The following is a 20,735-nucleotide window of genomic DNA, read 5'->3' on the forward strand; positions in this document are numbered from 1 at the left end:
TTAACATATGGGTATGACTCCATCTCCTAGGAAAGAAAGAGAAACCGTGACTTTCTCAGCCCAGCATGGTGGCACACACCTGTAATCTCAGCCACTCAGGTGGCTGAGGCACAAGAATCGCTTGAACCCGGGAGGCAGAGTTGCAGTGAAGCTAGATCGTGCCACTGCACTCCAGCCTGGGTGACAAAGTGAGACTGTGTCCCCCCTTCCCCAAAAAAGGAAAGTAAGTCAAATCATATCTTAAAATGCTTTGCTGTAAGAAACAGAATATTTAGAGTGTGTTCTCAATAAAATAGAAGAAAACAGAATTTCTATTAATGAAGAGATGAAAAGAGAGTCCCAAGATTTTGATTTTAAAAAGACATCTAAGATAAAATGAATTTAAAGAAAATCAAAAGGTAAGCTTCAATTAATTCCACACTGCAAATGGTAAAAGAGAAAGTTGACACTTTAAAATATCAGATCAATAGTGTAGCATAGAGAACTAATTTCAGAAGCATACAAGAATACAGAAAAAAGAGATAGGTGAAAACTGTGGTTAAGAGTGTAGCTCTAGGGTCCAGCTGCTTAGGCATAGGAATAGCATAGGCTCCAACCTGTGCCAGCTTTGTGACTGGATAAGTTGAAGTAAACCTAGTTTTCCTCATCTATAAAATGAGGTGGTTTTCATTTAGAGACAGGGTCTCACTTTGTGGCCCAGGCTGGAATGCAGTGGTGTGATCATTGCTCACTGCAGTCTCAAACTCCTGGGCTCAAGCAATTCTCCTGCCTCTGACTCTTGAGTAGCTGGGACTGTAGGCATACACCACCAGGCCTAGCTAATTAAAAAACATTTTTTTTTTATAGAGACAGGGTCTTGGTATGTTGCCCAGGCTGATCTCCAACTCCTAGCCTCAAGCAGTCAGCAGTCCTCTTGCCTCAGCCTCCCAGAGTACTGGGATTTCAGGCGTGAGCCATTATGGGGATTGTAATATTTCTTACCTCACGGGATTTTTAAGATTCAGTGAGACCCTAAAAGTAAACCTCTTAACAGGGTGTCTGATACATAGTGCCACTGATAAATGTTAGTTATTATTGTTGGTAATGAGAGAAGAGATGAATATGAGATAGATTGCGCACATGGTTGATCAGTGTTGTTAAAGAAGAGACCAGCATGTGTGAAAGGAGATAACAAAGATCAAATACAAAAGGCCTTCCTGTGCTAAAGTCCTAAATCTGTAAAATGAAAGTATCTATTACCAGACCAATTAATGAAAAGATGCCAGTATCCTTAGAAATATCCTAGTGAAATAGTTTGATTTTTAAAGATGTCTTAAAGAAAAATCATAGATATGATGGGGGAAAAAAAAGACTGGTTATCTACATAGGAACTAAGCTATCTTCGAACTTCTCTATAAGAGCCAAAGTAATAATGAAGCTGAAATAATACCTGTAGTATAATTCAAATTCACTAAGATAGAAAGATAAATCAGTGGCGAAAGGAAGAATTGTTCCCTTGTATGGTGTTGAGAAACATTGTTAACTATGAGTTAACTGAAAAATACAGTCAGTTTACATCTATATCTTAGGTCACTCACCTAAATCAAATTCTCATTTACCAAGGAGTTAAATATGAAAATCCAGATCTTTTTTAAAACTAGGGAAATACACCAGCAAATATTTCTCAAATGAATGAAAACATACTAATTTTAAAGTATGGAAAATCCATACTTTAAAGCAGTGGAAAATCCTCTCCCAAAATATTAATAGACTATTGACATATAATTTTAAATTTCTCTGTTTAAAAATATAAGGTTGTGTATGTATGTGTGTATATGCAAAACATACAAACACACACATATATGTGCAGTAAACACCAGCCAGGGGAAATGTTTACATAAAATGTATTAAAGAAGCATGTTAAAATGCAAAAAACTAAACAGTAAAGAAAAAATAGTAAATCTTTTCTTTGTTAAAGAAATGGGTAAAAGAAATAAACTGTTCTTCTAAAAGGAGGAGAGAAGTGTTTCATAAGCATATTTTAAAAGTTTTATCTCACTACTAATAAGAAAAGTACTACAGAAACCAGGTATTGCCCATAAAATTGGAAAATAGATCGTGAAAATGAAGAGAAGGAAGATGTTTTGTTAAAGGTAATGTAGCATTCTGTTAGTGAAAATTCCTAGAAAATTTTTCTGAAAGATAAATGGTCAAATGTAATAAGAAGCCTAAGCATCCTGAAAAAATCTTTGACCATACTTTTAGTAGAATTAAGTGGAAGTCCTTTTATTAGGATTACTTGGAGCTCCTTGAAGACAGGGGCTGTGCAGCCTTGTTCATTGTTTTATTCTTACTTTCTTCAATAAATATTATCCCTTTTCTTGCTCCCTTGATAGAGATCTCGATTAGTTTTAAACTATACAAGGAACTACACTGAGACAGCTTTAGTTCTGACTATGCTCTCTTCCTCTCTCCTTTTCTTCACAAAGTTAGAGACTTGAAGGTATACCAGGATGCAGATTACACTCCATCTCTGGGTTTAGATTTAACCTAAACCCAGAATATATGTAGGAATATAGAAAAATATATATATTTCTTAGTTAAATTTTAGCATATATAACTATAAATAAATTTATTTCAATATTATAGTTCTTTGTATTTTAACATTTTTAATGTAATCAAATAATGCATGGTGTTCCAGATTTTAAAAGGAAGTCTGAATAGATACATTGAGCTTTAAAGATGAAGAGAAACACGTTTCTTCACCAGGGGAAAAAAAATGTGTTCCTTGTGTAAAAACTTGCATGGCAAAGTAACTTCATCTACAGACATAAAAATAGCTCACCAACAGATTTATAAAAACAAGTTTCCTACAGTCTGTTGGTCTTTATAGTGTAAAACTTAACATCCTGGAATCACCTAAGTCTTGTAGCTTTTTTCTAATTTCATTTTATATACCTGTCATCCTCAGATAAATGAAAGGATGTAAGAACTAAAGAAAGTAGATGTAAAGGAAAAATAAAATCAGGAAACTGATTTTTAAGAAATGAAATCAAAGGCAAGGGAGAAGCAAATTGATAATTTATTATAAAAGAAAAAATTTACTTCAAATTATTACTTTATTTAGCTTTTATGATATCTTTTCTTTTGAAAATTATTTAGAGAATATGTGTGCTTTGGTATTGAGGTAGATAGAAGCTGCCTTTGGAAATGAAAGCTTTTGCTTTGGTTTTTAAAAACCATTATTTTTTCTTTATTGAGAGAATTCACTGAATTTATTTTTCTGTTGCTATCTGCAATGTATTTTCTTTCAGAGTGTACATAGTATGTATGGGAATACAAACAAAATGTCATCTTTATTCCCATGGCAGCCTCATTCTATGTTTTGCAAACATTTAGGTTGACTGAATTCCCACGTTTTGTCATTATGCCTTTTCTCTTGTTTTTTTGCAATTTCAGTAGACCCCAAGTTCCTTTTTTTGTTTATTTGTTATTACAATAGAAATGTTTTTCTAATAAATTATAGTACAGGTTTAGGGTATAATTTTTTGGGGGTATGTGTGAGTGAATTGCATAATAAATTCAGTTCAGCAGGTATATAATAGTTGTTCAGGCATTAATGAGTAAAAGATACAAAAAATAGATAATTTTCAGTTATTGGGAGCATTACCATTTAGTCATAATATAAATCACTTAATTATTTCATAATTAGCATACTTGACTGCATGTTGCTGCCACAGCAATACCTAGCAGCATTCTGCAACCCAGGTAAGACTTCATGGGTGGACAGTATCTCGAGAGCACTGGTAAATCTCATTCTAAGTTTTCAGATCCAGAAATTTGATTTTATCAGTACATCCAGTATTGCTCAGAATCTGAAGTATCTATTAAGATTAATCAATCCTACAAAAAGTTGATTAATAAGTGAGAATCCATGAAAATATACCTTATAATATAATAAAAGGTAGACCATTCTGGAAGCCTGAACACTCAAGACCTCTTCCTATCTAAATTTAACCTGAAGCCCAGGCTAATGATCACAGAGTTGATTGCTAAGTAGAGCCATAGGAGTATGGATTGAATGGGTTTGAAAATGTTTTATGCCAATTTTGACAAAAGATTAGTTTTCTCTACCCCACAGGAGATACCACCTTATATAGTGATTAATGATAACTAACATCTGTTTAATTATTAGTAATAATTGATATATTTCTGGCACTGTGCTAAATGCTTTACATTTTATTGTATTTAATTCTCAAACTGTCCTATAGGGATGAGTATTATTCCCATTTTCCAGAAGAGGAATTTGAGGCTTGCAGAGATTAAACCGCATAACCAGGATCACACAAGTAGTAAGCACTGTAGCTGGGATTCAGCCCAGATAGTTGGACTCCCATGTCCACAGTCAGTTTAACTGTCTCCTTTTAGTGACTGAATTACTGATATGCTTTAGACACAGTATCTGGCTCTTAGAAATTTCTAGATAAAAAAATTCCAGATTTTGAGCAACTGTGGATGCACTGATAAAATCAAATTTCTGGATCTAAAAACTTAGAATGTGATACACTGAGGTTCTCAAGGTACTGTCCACCTGTGAGGTCTTACCTAGGTTGCAGAATGCTTTTAGGTATTGCTGTGGCAGCAACATGCAGTCAAGTATGCTGATAAATAATTAAATGATTTATATTATAACTAAGTGGTAATGCTCCCAATAACTGAGTATTATCTATTTCTTTTCAGTTCTCTTTTTTCCTAAACTCCGTGTTGATTATGACCATTTTCCACTAGCTCTGTACTAGGCTGATGATACATGCTGGCTAACTCCTAATTGGTCTTGAGTATTTTTTCTTTTTTTTTTTTTTTGAGACGGAATCTCATGCTGACACCCAGGCTGGAGTGCAGTGGCGCAATCTTGGCTCACTACAACCTCCACCTCCCGGGTTCAAGCGATTCTCCTGCCTCAGTAGCTGGGACTACAGGTGCGTGCCACCACGCACAGCTAATTTTTGTATTTTTAGTAGAGTCAGGGTTTCACCACGTTGGCCCAGGATGGTCTCGGTCTCTCGACCTCGTGATCCTCCTGCCTCGGCCTCCCAAAGTGCTGGGATTACAAGGCGGGAGCGACCGCACCCGGCTGGACTTGAGTATTTTTAGTGTCTCCTTAGCAGCAAATTTTCAAATTGTCCATAATACGTCGACTTTTACTAGTTTCTCTTTCAAAATGATCTTTTCTTAGCCTTGTACCATGAATTGTACAGAGTTCCTTTCTGTAGCTCCTTCAATACTAGTCATATATTTTATCATTTAGTAGTGTTTACTATTTAATATTAGATTTCATCTGATACAAATAATATGGGAATGATATGGCTATTATTATTTATAGAGATAATTATATATTGCAGTTAACTCAGCATGTGTCTTTTACACCTGTTAGTGTTCTAGTATAGAATTTTATTGTTCTTTTGATTGAAGAGCAAGTTTTTCTTGAGACAGATAACCTGTGAGCCCTCAGGAGTTTCACAGTGCCATTTGTTTGGGCAAGTTAGAGTTACCTTGAACATGTCATTAAGTCTCTTTCATTGGAAACAGGGGCAACGGCAGGATAATGGATAAAGAAACTTGCAAATGCTGATTTAGGTTATTAGAAGATTAACATCTGAGTGTTTTGAAAACAGTCAATACTTTATTTAGTGAAATTATGAATACTTCCTTATTTTATTGTATTTCTTTTAGGAGGTGATACGATCCTGTGCTGCAAAAGTAAGTAGTTTTTATTACCAAGAACATAACTTTAAAGGTATAGTGATGCTCCAAAGAACTGGAATGCACCATTCATAGAGTTGGGAACCTTTATAAAAGTTAATCTGATGTGTACTTTCGTTATTGGAGCTCAGGTTTATCAAAGAATTACAGTGCTGGAACCTGATAATTCAGTAAGGGTGATCATTTAGCAAGTAGCTTCACATTTTTAAAGATTTAAGAATACTAAGTGATTGAGATACTTTCAGTAAGGGATCAACAAGGTCATGCCATTTTCTGAGAAAAATTTTATATGATGTTTAATTTGTATAAGACACCAGTCAATACAGTTCCAGTAGGTATATGCTGAGTAAACTGTATAAGCATTGAAATGCATGTAAGCTGTACATAAATGATTTATTGTACTGATAATGCTCTTTTTCATTTATAAGTCTTTCACGTTTCTTTTCTCGTTTAACTATACTGTATAATAATCCTGAGAGATGGATTAGATATAATTGTTATTCCAATTTTAGAAAGGAGGAAACTGAGGTTTATTCAGGTTGAGTGATTTGCCCAAGGTCCCAAGTTAATCTAAAAATGGTAGTGTACAAAAAGACTCTCAATTAGTAAACAGTTTCAACTACATTGTATCTTAGATACTTTCAACATAGCAGCTGTCCTCCTTTTACAAGCAAGGTTATTTTATGTATAACTTTTAACTTAGGTGTTGGGAAAATAAATTAAGGAGTTGGAATGGCAACATGTGTTCATCCTTCCCTCTTCTGTCCACTCCCAAAATTCAGTTGAATAATTAGACATCTATTCATTTAACAAATATAATTATATATCACAAAGAAAAGGTAAAACATCCAGAATGAAAGAATTAGAATGGTGTTAGTATATTTAGAGACTGTTTCATATAATGTCAGTGCAATGGAAATTATTTTTTATTCAGTGGGCACCTACTACCATTTGGTAGTAGGCACTTGGAATGCAATAGGTTATTGTCTCTTTCCTCATGGGGCATCTTAGGGAGGGAAGAACGTGTCAGAAAATACAAGACTTACCCCATCACTGGGCTGTCCAGCATCAGTCACAGAACCCATCACTTTTATACCTAATTATCACAAGTCAACAGGATATGGAATATAGACGAGGGGAAGGAAGACGAGGGGGAAAAAGAGAACAAGCTATATTCTGACTTGGGCTGCAGATGTTCAGGAAACGTTCCTGATAGCAATGATTGGTGTAATGATTGTAGCTCCAAGATTACTAAACCTTCTGAAGTATGCATTGTATATAAAATTGGAGGCAAAAATACAATTTATTTTCTGACTAGCAATTCAAAGCTATTTATCTTTATTTAACAAAATACTGCATACTCTTCTTTTGGAATGCTGTCTGAATGTCCAAAGAATAAAATGTCCTGCACAGATTGAGCAAGTCTTTATGGAGAACAGCCTCTACTAATCTGGAAACTCCCCAAGGGTGAAGGATCATGCCATTCATCTTCATATCCCTAGTATTTAATGAAGGGAGAATAAATACTCATTGAAAAAATGATTAATTTGGAAATGAATCAGTGTCTGGAAAAATTAACCTTACTAGTATCTTCAGTTATTCTTTTTTATAATAGTTTTATTGAGCTGTAATTTACATACTGTAATGTTCACCCTTTTAAAATATACAGTTCACTGTTTTTTACCATATTCACAAAGTTTTGCAACCATCCCTACTATCTGATTTTAGAGTTTTTCATCACCCCTGAAGGAAGTCTCATATCTCTTAGCAGTCATTCCCAATTCCTACACATACAGACTCCAAATACAAACTCTTGGAACATACCCCAAATTCCTGGCATCCATTAACACACATTATAGATTTGGCTAATCTGGACATTTCATATAAATGGAGTCAGATGATATGTAGTCATTTATACCTGACTTCTTTTACTCAAAATAATGTTTTCAGGATTCCTCTATTTGTAACATGTATCAGTGAACAACTCAGGGGTTAGGGGGACCAACCCCCTGTGCAGTCAAAAATAAGTGTATAACTTTTGACTCCCCCCAAAAATTAGTACTTATAGCGTGCTGTTGACTGGAAGCCTTACTGGTAATGTAAACAGTTCATTAACACATATTTTATGTGTTATGTGTATTATATACTGTATTCTTGAGCCAGAGAACAGAAAATGTTATTAAGAAAATTAAAAGGAAGAGGAAATACATTTACTATTCATTAAGCAAAGTGAATCATCTTAGAGGTCTTCCTTTGTCTTCACATTGAATAGCCTGAGGAGGAAAAGGAGGGTTCAGTCTTGCTATTTCACTGGGAGCAGAGGCAGAAGAGGTGGAGAAGTGGGGAGGGGAGGCAGGAGAGGCAGGCACACTTGGTGTAACTTACTGAAAAAATCCACCTATAAGCGGACCTGCACAGTTCAAACTCACGTTGTTCAAGGGTCAACTGCACTACTTTTTATTGCCAAATAAGATTTCATTGTATGAATAGGTTATGTATTGTTATATTTGATCAGTTTATGAACATTTGGGTTGTTTCTACTTTTTAGCTATTAAGATAATACTCCTACAAACATTGCGTGTATAAGTTTTGGTGTGGATATACTCATTTCTATGGGATGTTTATCTAGGAGTGGAACTGTTGGGATATATGGTAATTATGTTTGACACTTTAAAGAACTCCCAAAACGTTTTCCAGAGCATGTGAACCATTTTCGAATTCCACCAGCAGTGTACGAATGAGGTTCCAGTTTCTTCTCATCCTCACCAACACCTGTATTCTCTTCTTTATAGCCATCCTAGTGGGTGAAAAGTGGTTATATCATAGTGATTTTGATTTGCGTTTTCTTTATGACTAATGATGTTGAGCATTTTTTATGTGCCATTTGTACTTTTTTTTCTGGAGAAATATCTGTTTAAATATTTCACCTGGTTTTAAAATTGGAATTTTTTTGTCTTTTTATTGTTTACTTTTGAGTTCTTTATATATTCTAGTTACAAGTGTCTTATGAGCTAGATGATTTGCAAATATATTATCCCATTTTGTGGATTGTCTTTTCACTTATCTTGATGGTGTCTTTTGAAACAAAAAGGATTTTTTATGAGGTTCAGTTTATTGTTTCTTTTGTCACTTGTGCTTTTTGTGTTGTATAAAAAACCATTTTCTAGCCTTGTGTCACAAAGATTTACTCCTATGTTTTCTTCTGAAGATTTTTATAGTTTTAAATCTTACATTCAAGTCTGTGATTATTTTGCATTAATTTTTGTATATGGTATGATGGACAGGTCCACTTTCATTCTATTGCATGAGGCTATCCAGTTGTCTCAGCACTACTTATTGAAAAGAGTGCTTTGCCCTTTGACTGGTGTTGGCACCGTTGTCAGAAGCCTTTAATCTTAACAACAGAGTATATTTATGCAGTTTCTCATCTCTTAGATCTAGGATAATAAATTTTCACCGTGTGTCCGTTACATAAGTTTTTTCCCTTCTACAGTATTTTTATATTGTTGAAGGCACATTTGTTTTTTCCATTAGCATTCTTTAAGCAAGTATTTATTGAGTGCCTACCAAGTGTTTTTCTAAGTGCTTGGAATGTAATAGTGAACAAGAACCTTTTATTGTAGAGAGACACATAATCTTAAAAGGAAACAAATAAGGTAATTTCAGATAATAAGTGATGTGAAGAAAATAGCGTAGGTTCGTGGAACAAAGAATGAGTGGGAGGGGAAGCTGCTCTCAAGAGGATGGTCATAGAAGGCCTTGCTGAAACACTTGACAAGGAGCTAGGCATGTGCTGCAAAAATCCTCATCGAGGAAGAAAACTAGCATGCTCAAGGAACAGAAAGAAGACCACTTTGCTTAAGAAGCATAGTGAGCAAGCAAGGGGAAACAATTGTAAACCAAAAAGTTTCTGAGACAGGTCTCAATCAGTTTAGAAGTTTATTCTGCTGAGGTTAAGGACAGGGCCCAGAAGAAAAAACACGAATCACAGACACAATCTGTGGTCTGTGTTTCTCCAGAGATGATTTTGGGGGCTTCAGTATTTAATGGGAAAAAAACAGGCTGGAGGAGAAAAGAAGGGTATGGTCACATTACTGAATCCACAAGTTGCAAGAGAAAAGGCGCAGGTAGGGGGATAGTCAATTATGTATTCATCTTACACTCAGTAAATGGCCACTTTTCAAAAGATAAGGTGAACATGGAAGCTACCTGTGGAGATAATTAACCTTTTATCTGTAGCTATCTGCTTATGAACAAAAAGAAAAGGAACTTCTTTCATGACTCGGCTTTCAACTTAATTTTTTTTCTTTTTGGCATTAGATTATAAATTACCTCAAGGAGGAATAACACACACTCTCTATTTCTGTCTCTTTAAATTTTATGTAATACTGCTTTTGCTTCTAATCTTTATATATCTGTCCCTCCACACACGTCTGTAAGCTTCTTGAAGCCAGGAAACTCCATCTTTTTTTTTTTTTGAAGTATTAAATCACCTACCCTAGATGAATATAAATTCAGCCAAGTTGAAGTTGATTGAGTTATGTTTAGTGGAAGAATGCTGTAAAGGTAAAGTGGTAATGTATACTGTAGTCGAATCCACCTTGGAACATATTATTCACTGAAAACATTTTTTTAAAGGTTCAAAAACAGAGAATCCAGAGAACATAATTTTTTAATTTTTCTGTTTAAAACATATATTTGGATATTTTTGAGATTTGAGTAGAATAGTGTTTTTAAATTATTTGGAAAGTTTTTTTAAAAAAAAAATTTTAAAAAAGTAATTATTTTTTCGTGGTATTCTAAAACTGGATAACTGCAAATTAAGATGAGAGCTTATGAACACAAAAAGGAAACAACAGACACTGAGGTCTACTTGAGGGCAAAGGGTGGAAAGAGAGAGAGGAGCAGAAAAGATAACCGTAAGGTACTGGACTTAATACCTGTGTGATGAAATAATCAATGAAACAAGTCCCTGTGACATGAGTTTACCTATGTAACAAAGCTTTACATGCACCCCTGAACCTAAAAGAAAAGTTTTTTAAAAAAGATTTATTATTTTGGCACTATTTGGAAGACTGGCTTAACTGGAGGAGTGGTACAAACTATAGTAATCTGTATGTGGAGCGTGGTGAGCAATCTAGTATGAGTCCCAGCCTTCTGGCCTTGGCAAGTAGGAGGAGAATGATGGCTTTCCCTAAGAAAGTAAACAGTGGGGCAAAGTTTAGTTTAGTTCTGAACTTAACGATCAGGAGATGTGTTTTAGATTTAAGAAACATCAACATTAGAAAGCAGATGAATTGATGGAAACAAATGTTTCTGCCCAGTGTAATTATGTGATATGAAGGAAGAGGATGAGCTCGGCAGATCTAACAAATAGCACTGATGAGGAATGGCTGGACATAGCAGGATAACCAAGAGAAGGTGGCTCCCCAGAAACAAAGATAGAAGGATAGAGGCCTAAGTCAATCTGCTGAATTTGATCGTTTGAAGTCCAGGGTTACCATAAGTCCAGATTCAGTTTTATCATGGAGACAAGGTTTGTTGTACCCGGTTGAAGACTGAAGGATTCAGATATATGGATAGCAGCTGTGTGCTGTTTTTCAAGGAATTTAGCTTTTAAGGAAGTAATGGAATCAGAGGGCGAGTTTTAGTTGGTTTGTTTACTCTTTGTTTTTGTACTAAAATAGAAGGGTTTATGCTTCTAGCCTGCAGGGAAATAGCCAGTAGGAATTTGAAAGTAGAAATTGTTTTTTGTTTTGCAGCAGGTTCTCCCCTGTCACCCAAGCTGAGTGCAGTGGCGTCATCACGGCTCAATGCAGCCTCAACCTTCTGGGCTTAAGCAGTTCTCCTGCCTCAGCCTCCTGGGTAGCTGAGACCACAGGTGTGCACTGCCATGCCCAGCTAATTTTTAATTGTTTTGTAGAGATGAGGTCTCACTGTATCACCCAGGCTGGTCTTGGACTCAAGTGATCCTCCTGCCTCAGCCTCCCAAATTGCTGGGATTATAGGCATGAGTCATTGGGCCTGGCCTGAAAGTAGAATTTGGAAGAGCCTTAAGGATATCCCTAAGGGGACTGAGGGATGAATCTTGAGCATAATACTTCTCTTCCTCTATCCCTAGAAGTAAAGACAAGGATAGGTGCGAGAGGTCCATTCTTTCATAAGTTTGGAAATGAGAAGTTCAGGGGTTCAAGACCAAATTTTCTCTGTGAAGCAGGGCAGTCAACTAAGAGAGAAAAGGAGGTAAAGGTTTTGAGAAAACCAAGATGCGTTGAGGTAAATTGCTTTACCCTAAGGAATATTGCTGGATAATTGGTTTGAGCCAGGACTAGATCTTAATTTTGAAATTGACATGAAGGTGTCATATTAGTGATCTATGAACCACCAGTCCTTGGTACCTATCAGAGGCTCAGAAATCTTAATTAAATATAGCCAAAACTTTATAGTGACTGATTCAAATTTGAATACTGGTTTTAGCTAATGTAGTAGTAATGAAGTGGTTTGGGGGTAAGATTTTTCTGGTATCTTATTGCTGTAGAAATTTTTCTTTAGCAGTTACAGTGTTTTCTTCCAAATCCCTCACTTCTCTGTCCTGGCTTATAAAGAAAACATCTGAGTACTGAGAGGTCGTATTTGAATTGCTCTTTATAATACTGTAGGCTACTCACTGCTTAGACTTCACTAAGCTAGAAATCACAAGAGCATAAGCTACTCTTAAAATGTATAAGAATGTAAAACATACCTGACTTCAAATATCTTGAACCTCACTTTGGCTCAAGTTTTCTGTTTAACTTTTTCTTTGATACTGGTATTTTAATTTTTACAACAGATAAATGATTTGCAAAAAAAAAAAAGCTTCCTGGATATTATTGGTTTCTTTTTTCTAATGCCACCAGAACTACCATCAGATTAAAATATTATCTACATTATTGTTCAGATTAGTGGAAAAATATGACAGCTGTCTGGGAGAGAGAGATGAACTTGTGAACTTTTAAGTATACAGATGGCATTAACATTCTTTCTATTATAATTTAAAACCAACTTGAGGTATCATCACAGCTTGAAACTTCATAAACAATTCTTCAGGTGAATGTAGCATGTTATCTAAAATTAGCTAAAAAATTAGACCTGTAAGTATATATGGAAATGAATATTATGTATCTCCCAAAGGTTTTAAATTCTAACTAATCACTAAAAGTGAAACTAATTGTCAGCTTGCTTAATATTGTGCATTCAATTTTATGTTCAGAGCAGCAAGCTTTTTAACATGAAAATTAACCCCCCCGCCCCCATCTAGAGAATTGGTATTTGCATATTTTGCTTGTCTGTTTATACCCTAAAAGAGTAGGCAAAACAGTTTTATGATTAACTTGGCAGAAGTTCCAGGTGATTTTTTTTCTTTATTACGAATTTCATTAAATTTTTATGCTTTTAGTTTTAAACTGACTTTGGCAGACTGTGGTTTTTGCATGAAGCAAACAGAAAAGTGTGTTGTGAAAAGAGGGTAGATTGGTGTAGGGTAGACTATCTTAACCAACCTTTCTGTTGTTGTAAAATTATTAAGCAATTCTTTTCCACAGCACATATTTCAAAAATAGATATTGCTTCACTCTATTTAATGGTTATTATTATTTTTCTTCCTCTAGATGAAGTAATAAATATGTACGAGCTAGCTTTGAAAATGGTTTGAGTTCTAATTTCAAAACAAAGTGCTAATAATAACAATAATAATTAACAGTTACCCCAAACCTTAGAAATCATCTGCTCTGTTAAGTTGCTACTCTCATCACTTTATGGACATTTGAATAGTCTATAAAAAAATATGTCAAGAAATATCAGAATTATAAAAATGTTTAGGAAGAACATATAATTATAGGTTGTAGGTTTAAAAGAAAAAGAAAACAACATTTTGTTTTGAAAGAATGGCAAGTCTTTCTGTTTGAACAGAGGCAGTTGAGTATCCTATTTTAGCTTTCCTGATATTTTTTGTTTTTAACACAAATTTATGAAGAGGAAGACTATAAATGGCTATTGTATGTGTGTATGTATCTATATATATATATATATGGATATATGTAGGTGTATGTATGTGTGTGCAAAGATGTGTGTGTATATAGACGCATCTTCATTTCCCAGCATACACATGTTTGTTTGCACCAGATTTTTAAATACATTACTTGATATTTAAGATAAAAATTTTCAAGAAGTAAAACTGAGAAATGATTCCAAAAAGAAGTGAATGAGATGGTTAAGTGATAAATATGTTCTTTTCCATTTGAAAGCACAGAACTCTGAAAAATTGGCCACATCATCATAAATACCTAATTACCCTTACTTCTAGTGATGTTAATAATAACTGATGTTACCCCTTGTTTGTATACTACTTTATGGTTTGCCCTTCCCAATATATTCTATTTAATCTATTTCTTATTTAATGTTCATTAGTGCTTTATGGTTAACATACAAGTAGCACTTTATGATACCAGTTCATCATTATTGCTTTCCTGGCACATTCCCGTTGAAGTATAGATATTATTTTTCTTATCTCCATTTAAAGATGGAAAGTGAAACTCAAAGATATTAAATGAGTTTTTGTTTTTGGTATTGTATCACTATCGCTGATCAATTTTGATCTGTATTTAATGGATTTTGATAGAATTTTTAAAGCTGGGTGATATTTTAGGACTGATGTGGTATTTGGCCCCTCCAACTGCTTTGGAAAATACTTTTTTTTTTTTAATGAGATGACATAATAGTTTAGTTACTGAGAATTATATTAACATATGGTCTTAATTGACTTTTTCACCGAATTTGCTAACTCTTTGCTCTAAGAGAAAAACCTAAACCAAGATATAGTGTTTATTATCACTGTTTAAAAGCAGAAAATAAAAAAAAATTTACAAATATGTAAATAATGAATCAGATAAAGGGCATGTAACCAGAGCCCAGTATTGTCTTATACAGAACATCAAAAGGAAAATTTTACGTACTTGCACAGTAGAACTTCTCTGTATGGTTTTCATTATTTAAACAAAAAAAAAATGTGAAAGGAGCTCTTTTAATATAGTAATATTTATATGCCATAAATTATCATTTTGTTAATTTACAGATTACATTTTTGAAGTGAATTAGAAATCAGACTGTCAATTTCTCCAAAATAGATCACATTTTATTGTGCTTTTTGAAAGTAATGAAAAAGATAAAATGATTGATTTGTTAATAATGAAGAAAAGATAGATTTTTTTATCTGAAATGAATTCTGATTTACAAGATGAATTTACTTATAAACATTTCAAGCTTTTTCAGTGAACTGTTTATTTTCCTGCAAGAGCTATAGTTAAAATGTTGTGTTTATTATGCATTTCATTTCTGTGAGATTGGTAGTGTGCATTCAGATAATCATACTAGGTTTTGTATGTTATAGAACATTGTATTTACATACAGAAATTTTCCTTGTTATTTTAATGATATGTTTAAACAGTGTCCTAAGAGTAAGGTGTTTTGATGCAATGGAAACTATTTCACATGGCAAGTTAGGTTACAGCTGTGTTATCTGTGTCACCATGATGTCTATAAACATGAGTAGTACAGGTGTTTTCTGTGTATCTCTGAAAAGGAAGTACCTGCTATTTCACTAAAATGCTAGAGAAATGTGAATGTGAAACATTTTTACTCTTCCTTAATTGAACCAGTCAAGGAGTCATTTTTATTTCTTGCATTTCTTTGCGTAAGAAATGCCTAAGACCACTCTAAGTTATTAATAATGTCAGTTCCATGGTGAACTTTAGTAAGGCTGATTTATTTTCATATAGCTGTGTTCTAATTGCTATTATATTTTTTCCTTGATGAAAATGATTCTCTTTTGTAAACTTTACAAACTAACCATGTACGTGATTACCACTCCTTTTGACCTATCATGTGTCCTGATTTGTATAATAAGCAAATATTTCTCATCCAGTTTTTGCATCAGTAATCCAGGAAATTACACTGTAATTTCTGATTTGTTTTCCTAATACAGGTCAACAAAAATCTCTCATTTACTTCACCACCAGCAGTCTCCTCACAACAGTCTAAGTTAAAGCAGTCAAACATGCTGACCACTCAAGAGATTCTACATCAGTTTGGTTTCACTCAGATCGGTGAGCCCCTTTCTTACTTTGACAATTCTTTTAAATGTTCAGATAGATGCTCGTTTTGTTGATGAATATCACTTATTTCTTTAGAAATAAAGCTCATAACGGTCGGTTTTCACACTTGACAAATTCTGTTCTAGCATCTCTTTTGTCCTTAAAAGCACCAAGGTTATTTCAAAAGTAAGTTTGGATTTGGTAACGGTAGTTACACTGAACCTATGTGCTGTTAACAGATAATAATTTAAAACTAGCAAAACACGTGAGTTTTAAACCTGTATGACGTTAAATCTGATTCAGTTTCCCAATTAAAGAACTCATCATAGATGGATAATCCCATGTTATAATTCATTTCAAGGAGAGCCAAGGTAAAATACATTTTGGCAGAAATAGGATGTAACCTGTAGTGATGTCACATCCCATTAAAGGGCAAATTAACAAAATATGCAAAAAAGCTTGTTACAAAACTATACTGAATCACTGAAGTGAACTATACAATTGTTTTGGCTAATGTTTTAAATGAGTTTCAATAAGGTTTTTAAAGAATATCAAAGGAAAAACATCTAAATGAGAAATGTTTGTTGGTGGTATTGAAAGATGACTTTTTCTTTTCATTAGCTGTATGTTTTTGACAGTATTTTTTCTACTACTAAGTTCTTTTAGAAAGGTAGGAAAGCTGAAAATAACAAAACAATTATCTTTTACAAAAATTATATGAAAAAAATATGAGTATGAGAAGATCAACATAATTTACTTAGAAATTTGAGGACAATATATACCACTTTTTTACCTTGAAAGTATTTGGAACTTACATATACAAGTTATTTTAATATTGCTGTATAGGTTACATATTATAGTGAGAAAATGCTTGGATTCACAACTCTTATGCTCAACCCTGGCTGTGCCTTTTATAACCCTCATTACCTGCAAACCTTAGGCTCTTCATTTGAAAACTGAAAATGATATTTACATTATATATTGTTGAAGTTTAAATGAGATTGCACACATGAAAACACTGTAAGCATAAGGTACTGTATGAATATAACATATTTATATTGTAAATATGACGAATATGTGTAAGCTAACTTTGAACTACTTTGAAATCTAATTTCAAGTCACTGTAATAATTAGTAACAATTATCTCAAACCTTAGAAATGTTTAATTTGTAGTGTTCCAGATATCTGCCAGAAACTAAAGTAATAATGTTGGCCATTGTTATTTCCAGTGGAGCTGCATCATATACTACCTCTTTAGGTTGTTCTTTTCACCCTAAATAGATACTTGGCTTGGCTTCAGACCTTGTCATGTTTATAACTAGGAGGGAGGGAACCTCTCTCCACCACTCTGTCCCTACCAACTGTCTGGGAACAAACTTTTCATTCCACAATTCAGGATTAAAAGCTTAGAAGATAAATATCTGATTGAGTTAATATATTGTTTAAAATTCATTTAAGCAGTATCTTATGTCTGTCTGCCAACAAGGTATAGATAATAACTACAAAAATTTTTTTTCATTTTTTGTAAAGGGAAAGGGCAGAGGGAATAGGTAGGAATGCCTTTGAAATGGGAAGAAGGATTACCACTGAGACAAATTAAAGGGGAAGAGGGATATGATAAAGGCAAGCCTTTCAAACTTCATGATTATACATAGGATTAGCTCCATTTCACTTCAGTTTCCATGGCCATGTAGACCATAAGAGGGATATTTATATCTCCGCACATACTATCTCAGAAGCATGGCGATTAAGCCATTTGGTTACTAATATGCCTAACCGCATTTTAAGGCATATCTTTCTTAGAAATGTCATTGAGATACCACTGAACAGAAAAGTTACAAAAGCATAATATGTGGTCCATCTCAAAATGGCCAAATTAATCTCTTTTATTAAGAAGCCAGTGTTTATGAAAAAAAATCCTGCCTTAGGAACCAGGTGAGCTGGTGTTCAGACCTAACTCTATTTCCAAATGCGGAGTCTTGAGCAGTTTCTTCAGGCCAAAGTTTTCTCATCCCTCCAAATAAGTGAGGGCTCTGGCTTTGGTGAGTTTCTGTCTTAAAAATTCTGTGATTCTATTCAGCGTTCAAATCAGTTTGTAAAGTGGATAAATAATTAAGTGTTGATTGTAAAAATAATCTATTAGAATCTGAAATACATGACTACAAAAACAAATCATGTAAATAGAATGTTTAAAAATAAAAATCTCACTGAAAACCTATCTGAAATATGCAAGTCACATCTGTCGATGTTTGCCTTTGGACGGTATAAAAGAAAGCTATTTACACAGAGCTAGTAAGCATGAGCCCAGTAGCACTCATGCTAGGAGACGTAAGAGTAAGGGTTGATTTTATATATATGTAAGTGGGTTTACATGTTGCAGTGCTAGACTCTGAAGTGGGTTTATGTTCTGTTGTAACTTTTATTGATCGTATGCAAGATGAGTTCTAGGTAACGGAGACTACTAGAAAAGTAAGCATTTCTCTCTTCTTTGGTTTGTATTCCTCATAATTTCTAGAACACTTCATTTATTCATTCTAAAATCATTTTAAGTGACCACTTTGTTTAAGGCCCTCTATTTAGCCTGTGGAGTAAATGTTACAGTCTCTGCCTTCAGGAACCTCTAGTCTGGCTAGGGAGATAAGTAAGTATGCACCAAATGAAGTCAGAATGTGACAGATTCTGAAATCACAGTGTAAACAAAGTGTCACCAGAATAAAGAGGGATAGGAGAGCTAAAACATTCTCAAACTTTATATGTTCAAATAGAACTCTTGGTTTTTTTGCCCCAAAAACCCTTCCTTCCACCTCCACTTCCCCTACTACCAAGTCTCCCTAATCCCAGTACTCCACAGCGCCGTTCACACAGTTGTTTAGGAATAACTAGGAGCCATTCATGATTACTCCTTTTCTCTCGACTTCCCTCTTTCCCACTTGCCCATGCTGTATTTGGAGTTCAGCCAATCTTTCTCCCCAGCTACAAAATCCCATTGCAGTAGTCCCTGTACCTACTGCAGTAGCCCTGAATAAAGTCTTTCTTACTGTGCTTTGACAAGTATCATTGAATAATTTTTTTCTTTAACAGTACTTAGAAGAGAGCTTGGTATGGCTAGGGAGTGGTTTGAGTCTTGGTTTAACTGGAAAAGGTGAGATGAACGTGTTTAAGGTGAACTAAGTTTGCAGGGGTAGATTGGGTCAAATCGTACCACACTGAGGAATTCACATTTTATTCTCTAGATCAGGGGTCCCAACCCCCCCCACACCCCCAGGTGCACAGCAGGAGGTGAGTGATGGAGCTGGGAGCATTACTGCATGAACTCTGCCTCCTGTCAGATCAGCGACATCATTGGATTCTATTATGAACTGCACATGTAGGGATCTAGGTTGTGAGCTCCTTATGAGAATCTAATGCCTGATCTCAGGTGGAATAGTTTCATCCCAAAACCATTCACCTTTCCTCATCCCCTGCCCCCAGTCCATGGAAAAATGATCTTCCATGAACCTGGTCCCTGGTGCCAAAAAGGTTGGGGACTGCTGCTGTGGGTAAAAGAATTATCCAAGGAATGAATATGAAAGGGATATTCTAAAATGTATTTTTTTCTTTGAATACAGCTGGCATCTGTATGAGGAATAGGTTACTTGTATCCAGAAAAGCTGGATACAATTCCTATGAGATGCTTATTTTAAGAACTGTTCATTAAGCTGTTAGTCTAAGTTCTTAACAAATCAGATAATCCTATAAAAATTAAAACTATAGCATCTTCCCTGAGTAATTTTTATAAGAAAAAATATAATTTTAACATTTTTGTTAAATTTTAGGGCATAGCCCATCTAAATGCCTCACCATGTGGTAAGCATCTTATATTGTATATCAAAACTGTTTCCATACTTTTCTAGTGTAATAAAGAAAATCTATAAAACAATAACAGCAACTTGCATTTGTATGAAAATTTATAAAGTGCTTTCATATATATCCTTATTTGATCATCAATGAAACTCTCTGAAAAGTAGAGTAAACATGAAAATCATGGGGAGTGAAATCATTTTAGAGCTTCTGGGACCTTAAAACTTTTATTACTCAATTTCTGTACAGTAAAACTGAGAATCAGAGAGGCTGACATGTTAGAATTCTCATAGCTAGTGGCAATCACGTCTAGCTCAGTACTTCTCATCCTCACCATACCTAACTACCTATTCCTGGACGATGGTACATGTTTAGGGAGGTGAAGTGGGCTCCCTGCTCACAGCCCTCAGGGAGACTGTGTCTAGAGCCACTCCTTCATTCGTTGTCCTACCACATTGCCAAGTGGGCCCTCTGGCTATGAGTATTACCTTCTTTTTTTACTAGCTTTAGAGTTCTAAGATATATTGGAAAGTAATAATATAAGCAGTGTAACTATTTGGAAAAGGTGGGGTTTTTGAGACTGAGGTGTCAAGGAGGACATCCTATTTCCTGATGATTAATGAACTTACATCTTTCTTTGACCTTTAAATATAATTCTGTTTGTCAGTTGTTAGATTTTTTTAAGGTTTGATTTCCAGTAATTATGGTATGTAGTCTCCAGTCAAATCAACAGGCTCTGTACAGAGAAGTTTTATTCTGTGTTATTTTATCTGAATCCAGATCACACTCAACCATCTCAAGAGTGCCTGCTATCGAACAGGGGTGTCCAGTCTTTTGGCTTCCTGGGGTCACATCGGAAGAAGATTTGTCTTGGGCAGCACATAAGATACACTAATACTAACAATTGCTGATGAGTTTAAAAACAAGAACAACAACACACAAAAAATCTCATAGTAGTTTAAGAAAGTTTATGAATTTATGTTGAGCTGCATTCAGAGTCATCACACGGCCTGTGGGTTGGACAAG

At 34.6% G+C, this 20,735-nt stretch overlaps 1 protein-coding gene across 5 annotated transcripts in view; it reads left to right on the plus strand.

Annotated features, from left to right (window-relative positions):
- The window catches only part of AHI1 (Abelson helper integration site 1), a 227,075-nt gene that overhangs the window by 86,147 nt on the left and 120,193 nt on the right, over positions 1-20,735 (plus strand). For all 5 annotated transcript variants that reach the window (XM_011962111.1, XM_011962110.1, XM_011962109.1 and 2 more), the window contains 2 exons: positions 5,713-5,739; positions 15,761-15,881. In XM_011962111.1, the coding sequence (XP_011817501.1) occupies positions 5,713-5,739; positions 15,761-15,881 (148 nt within the window). The remainder of the gene's footprint in view (positions 1-5,712; positions 5,740-15,760; positions 15,882-20,735) is intronic.

This window comes from Colobus angolensis, unplaced genomic scaffold, assembly GCF_000951035.1.
Source record: "Colobus angolensis palliatus isolate OR3802 unplaced genomic scaffold, Cang.pa_1.0 Scaffold58, whole genome shotgun sequence".
In the NCBI taxonomy this organism is placed as follows: domain Eukaryota; kingdom Metazoa; phylum Chordata; class Mammalia; order Primates; family Cercopithecidae; genus Colobus; species Colobus angolensis.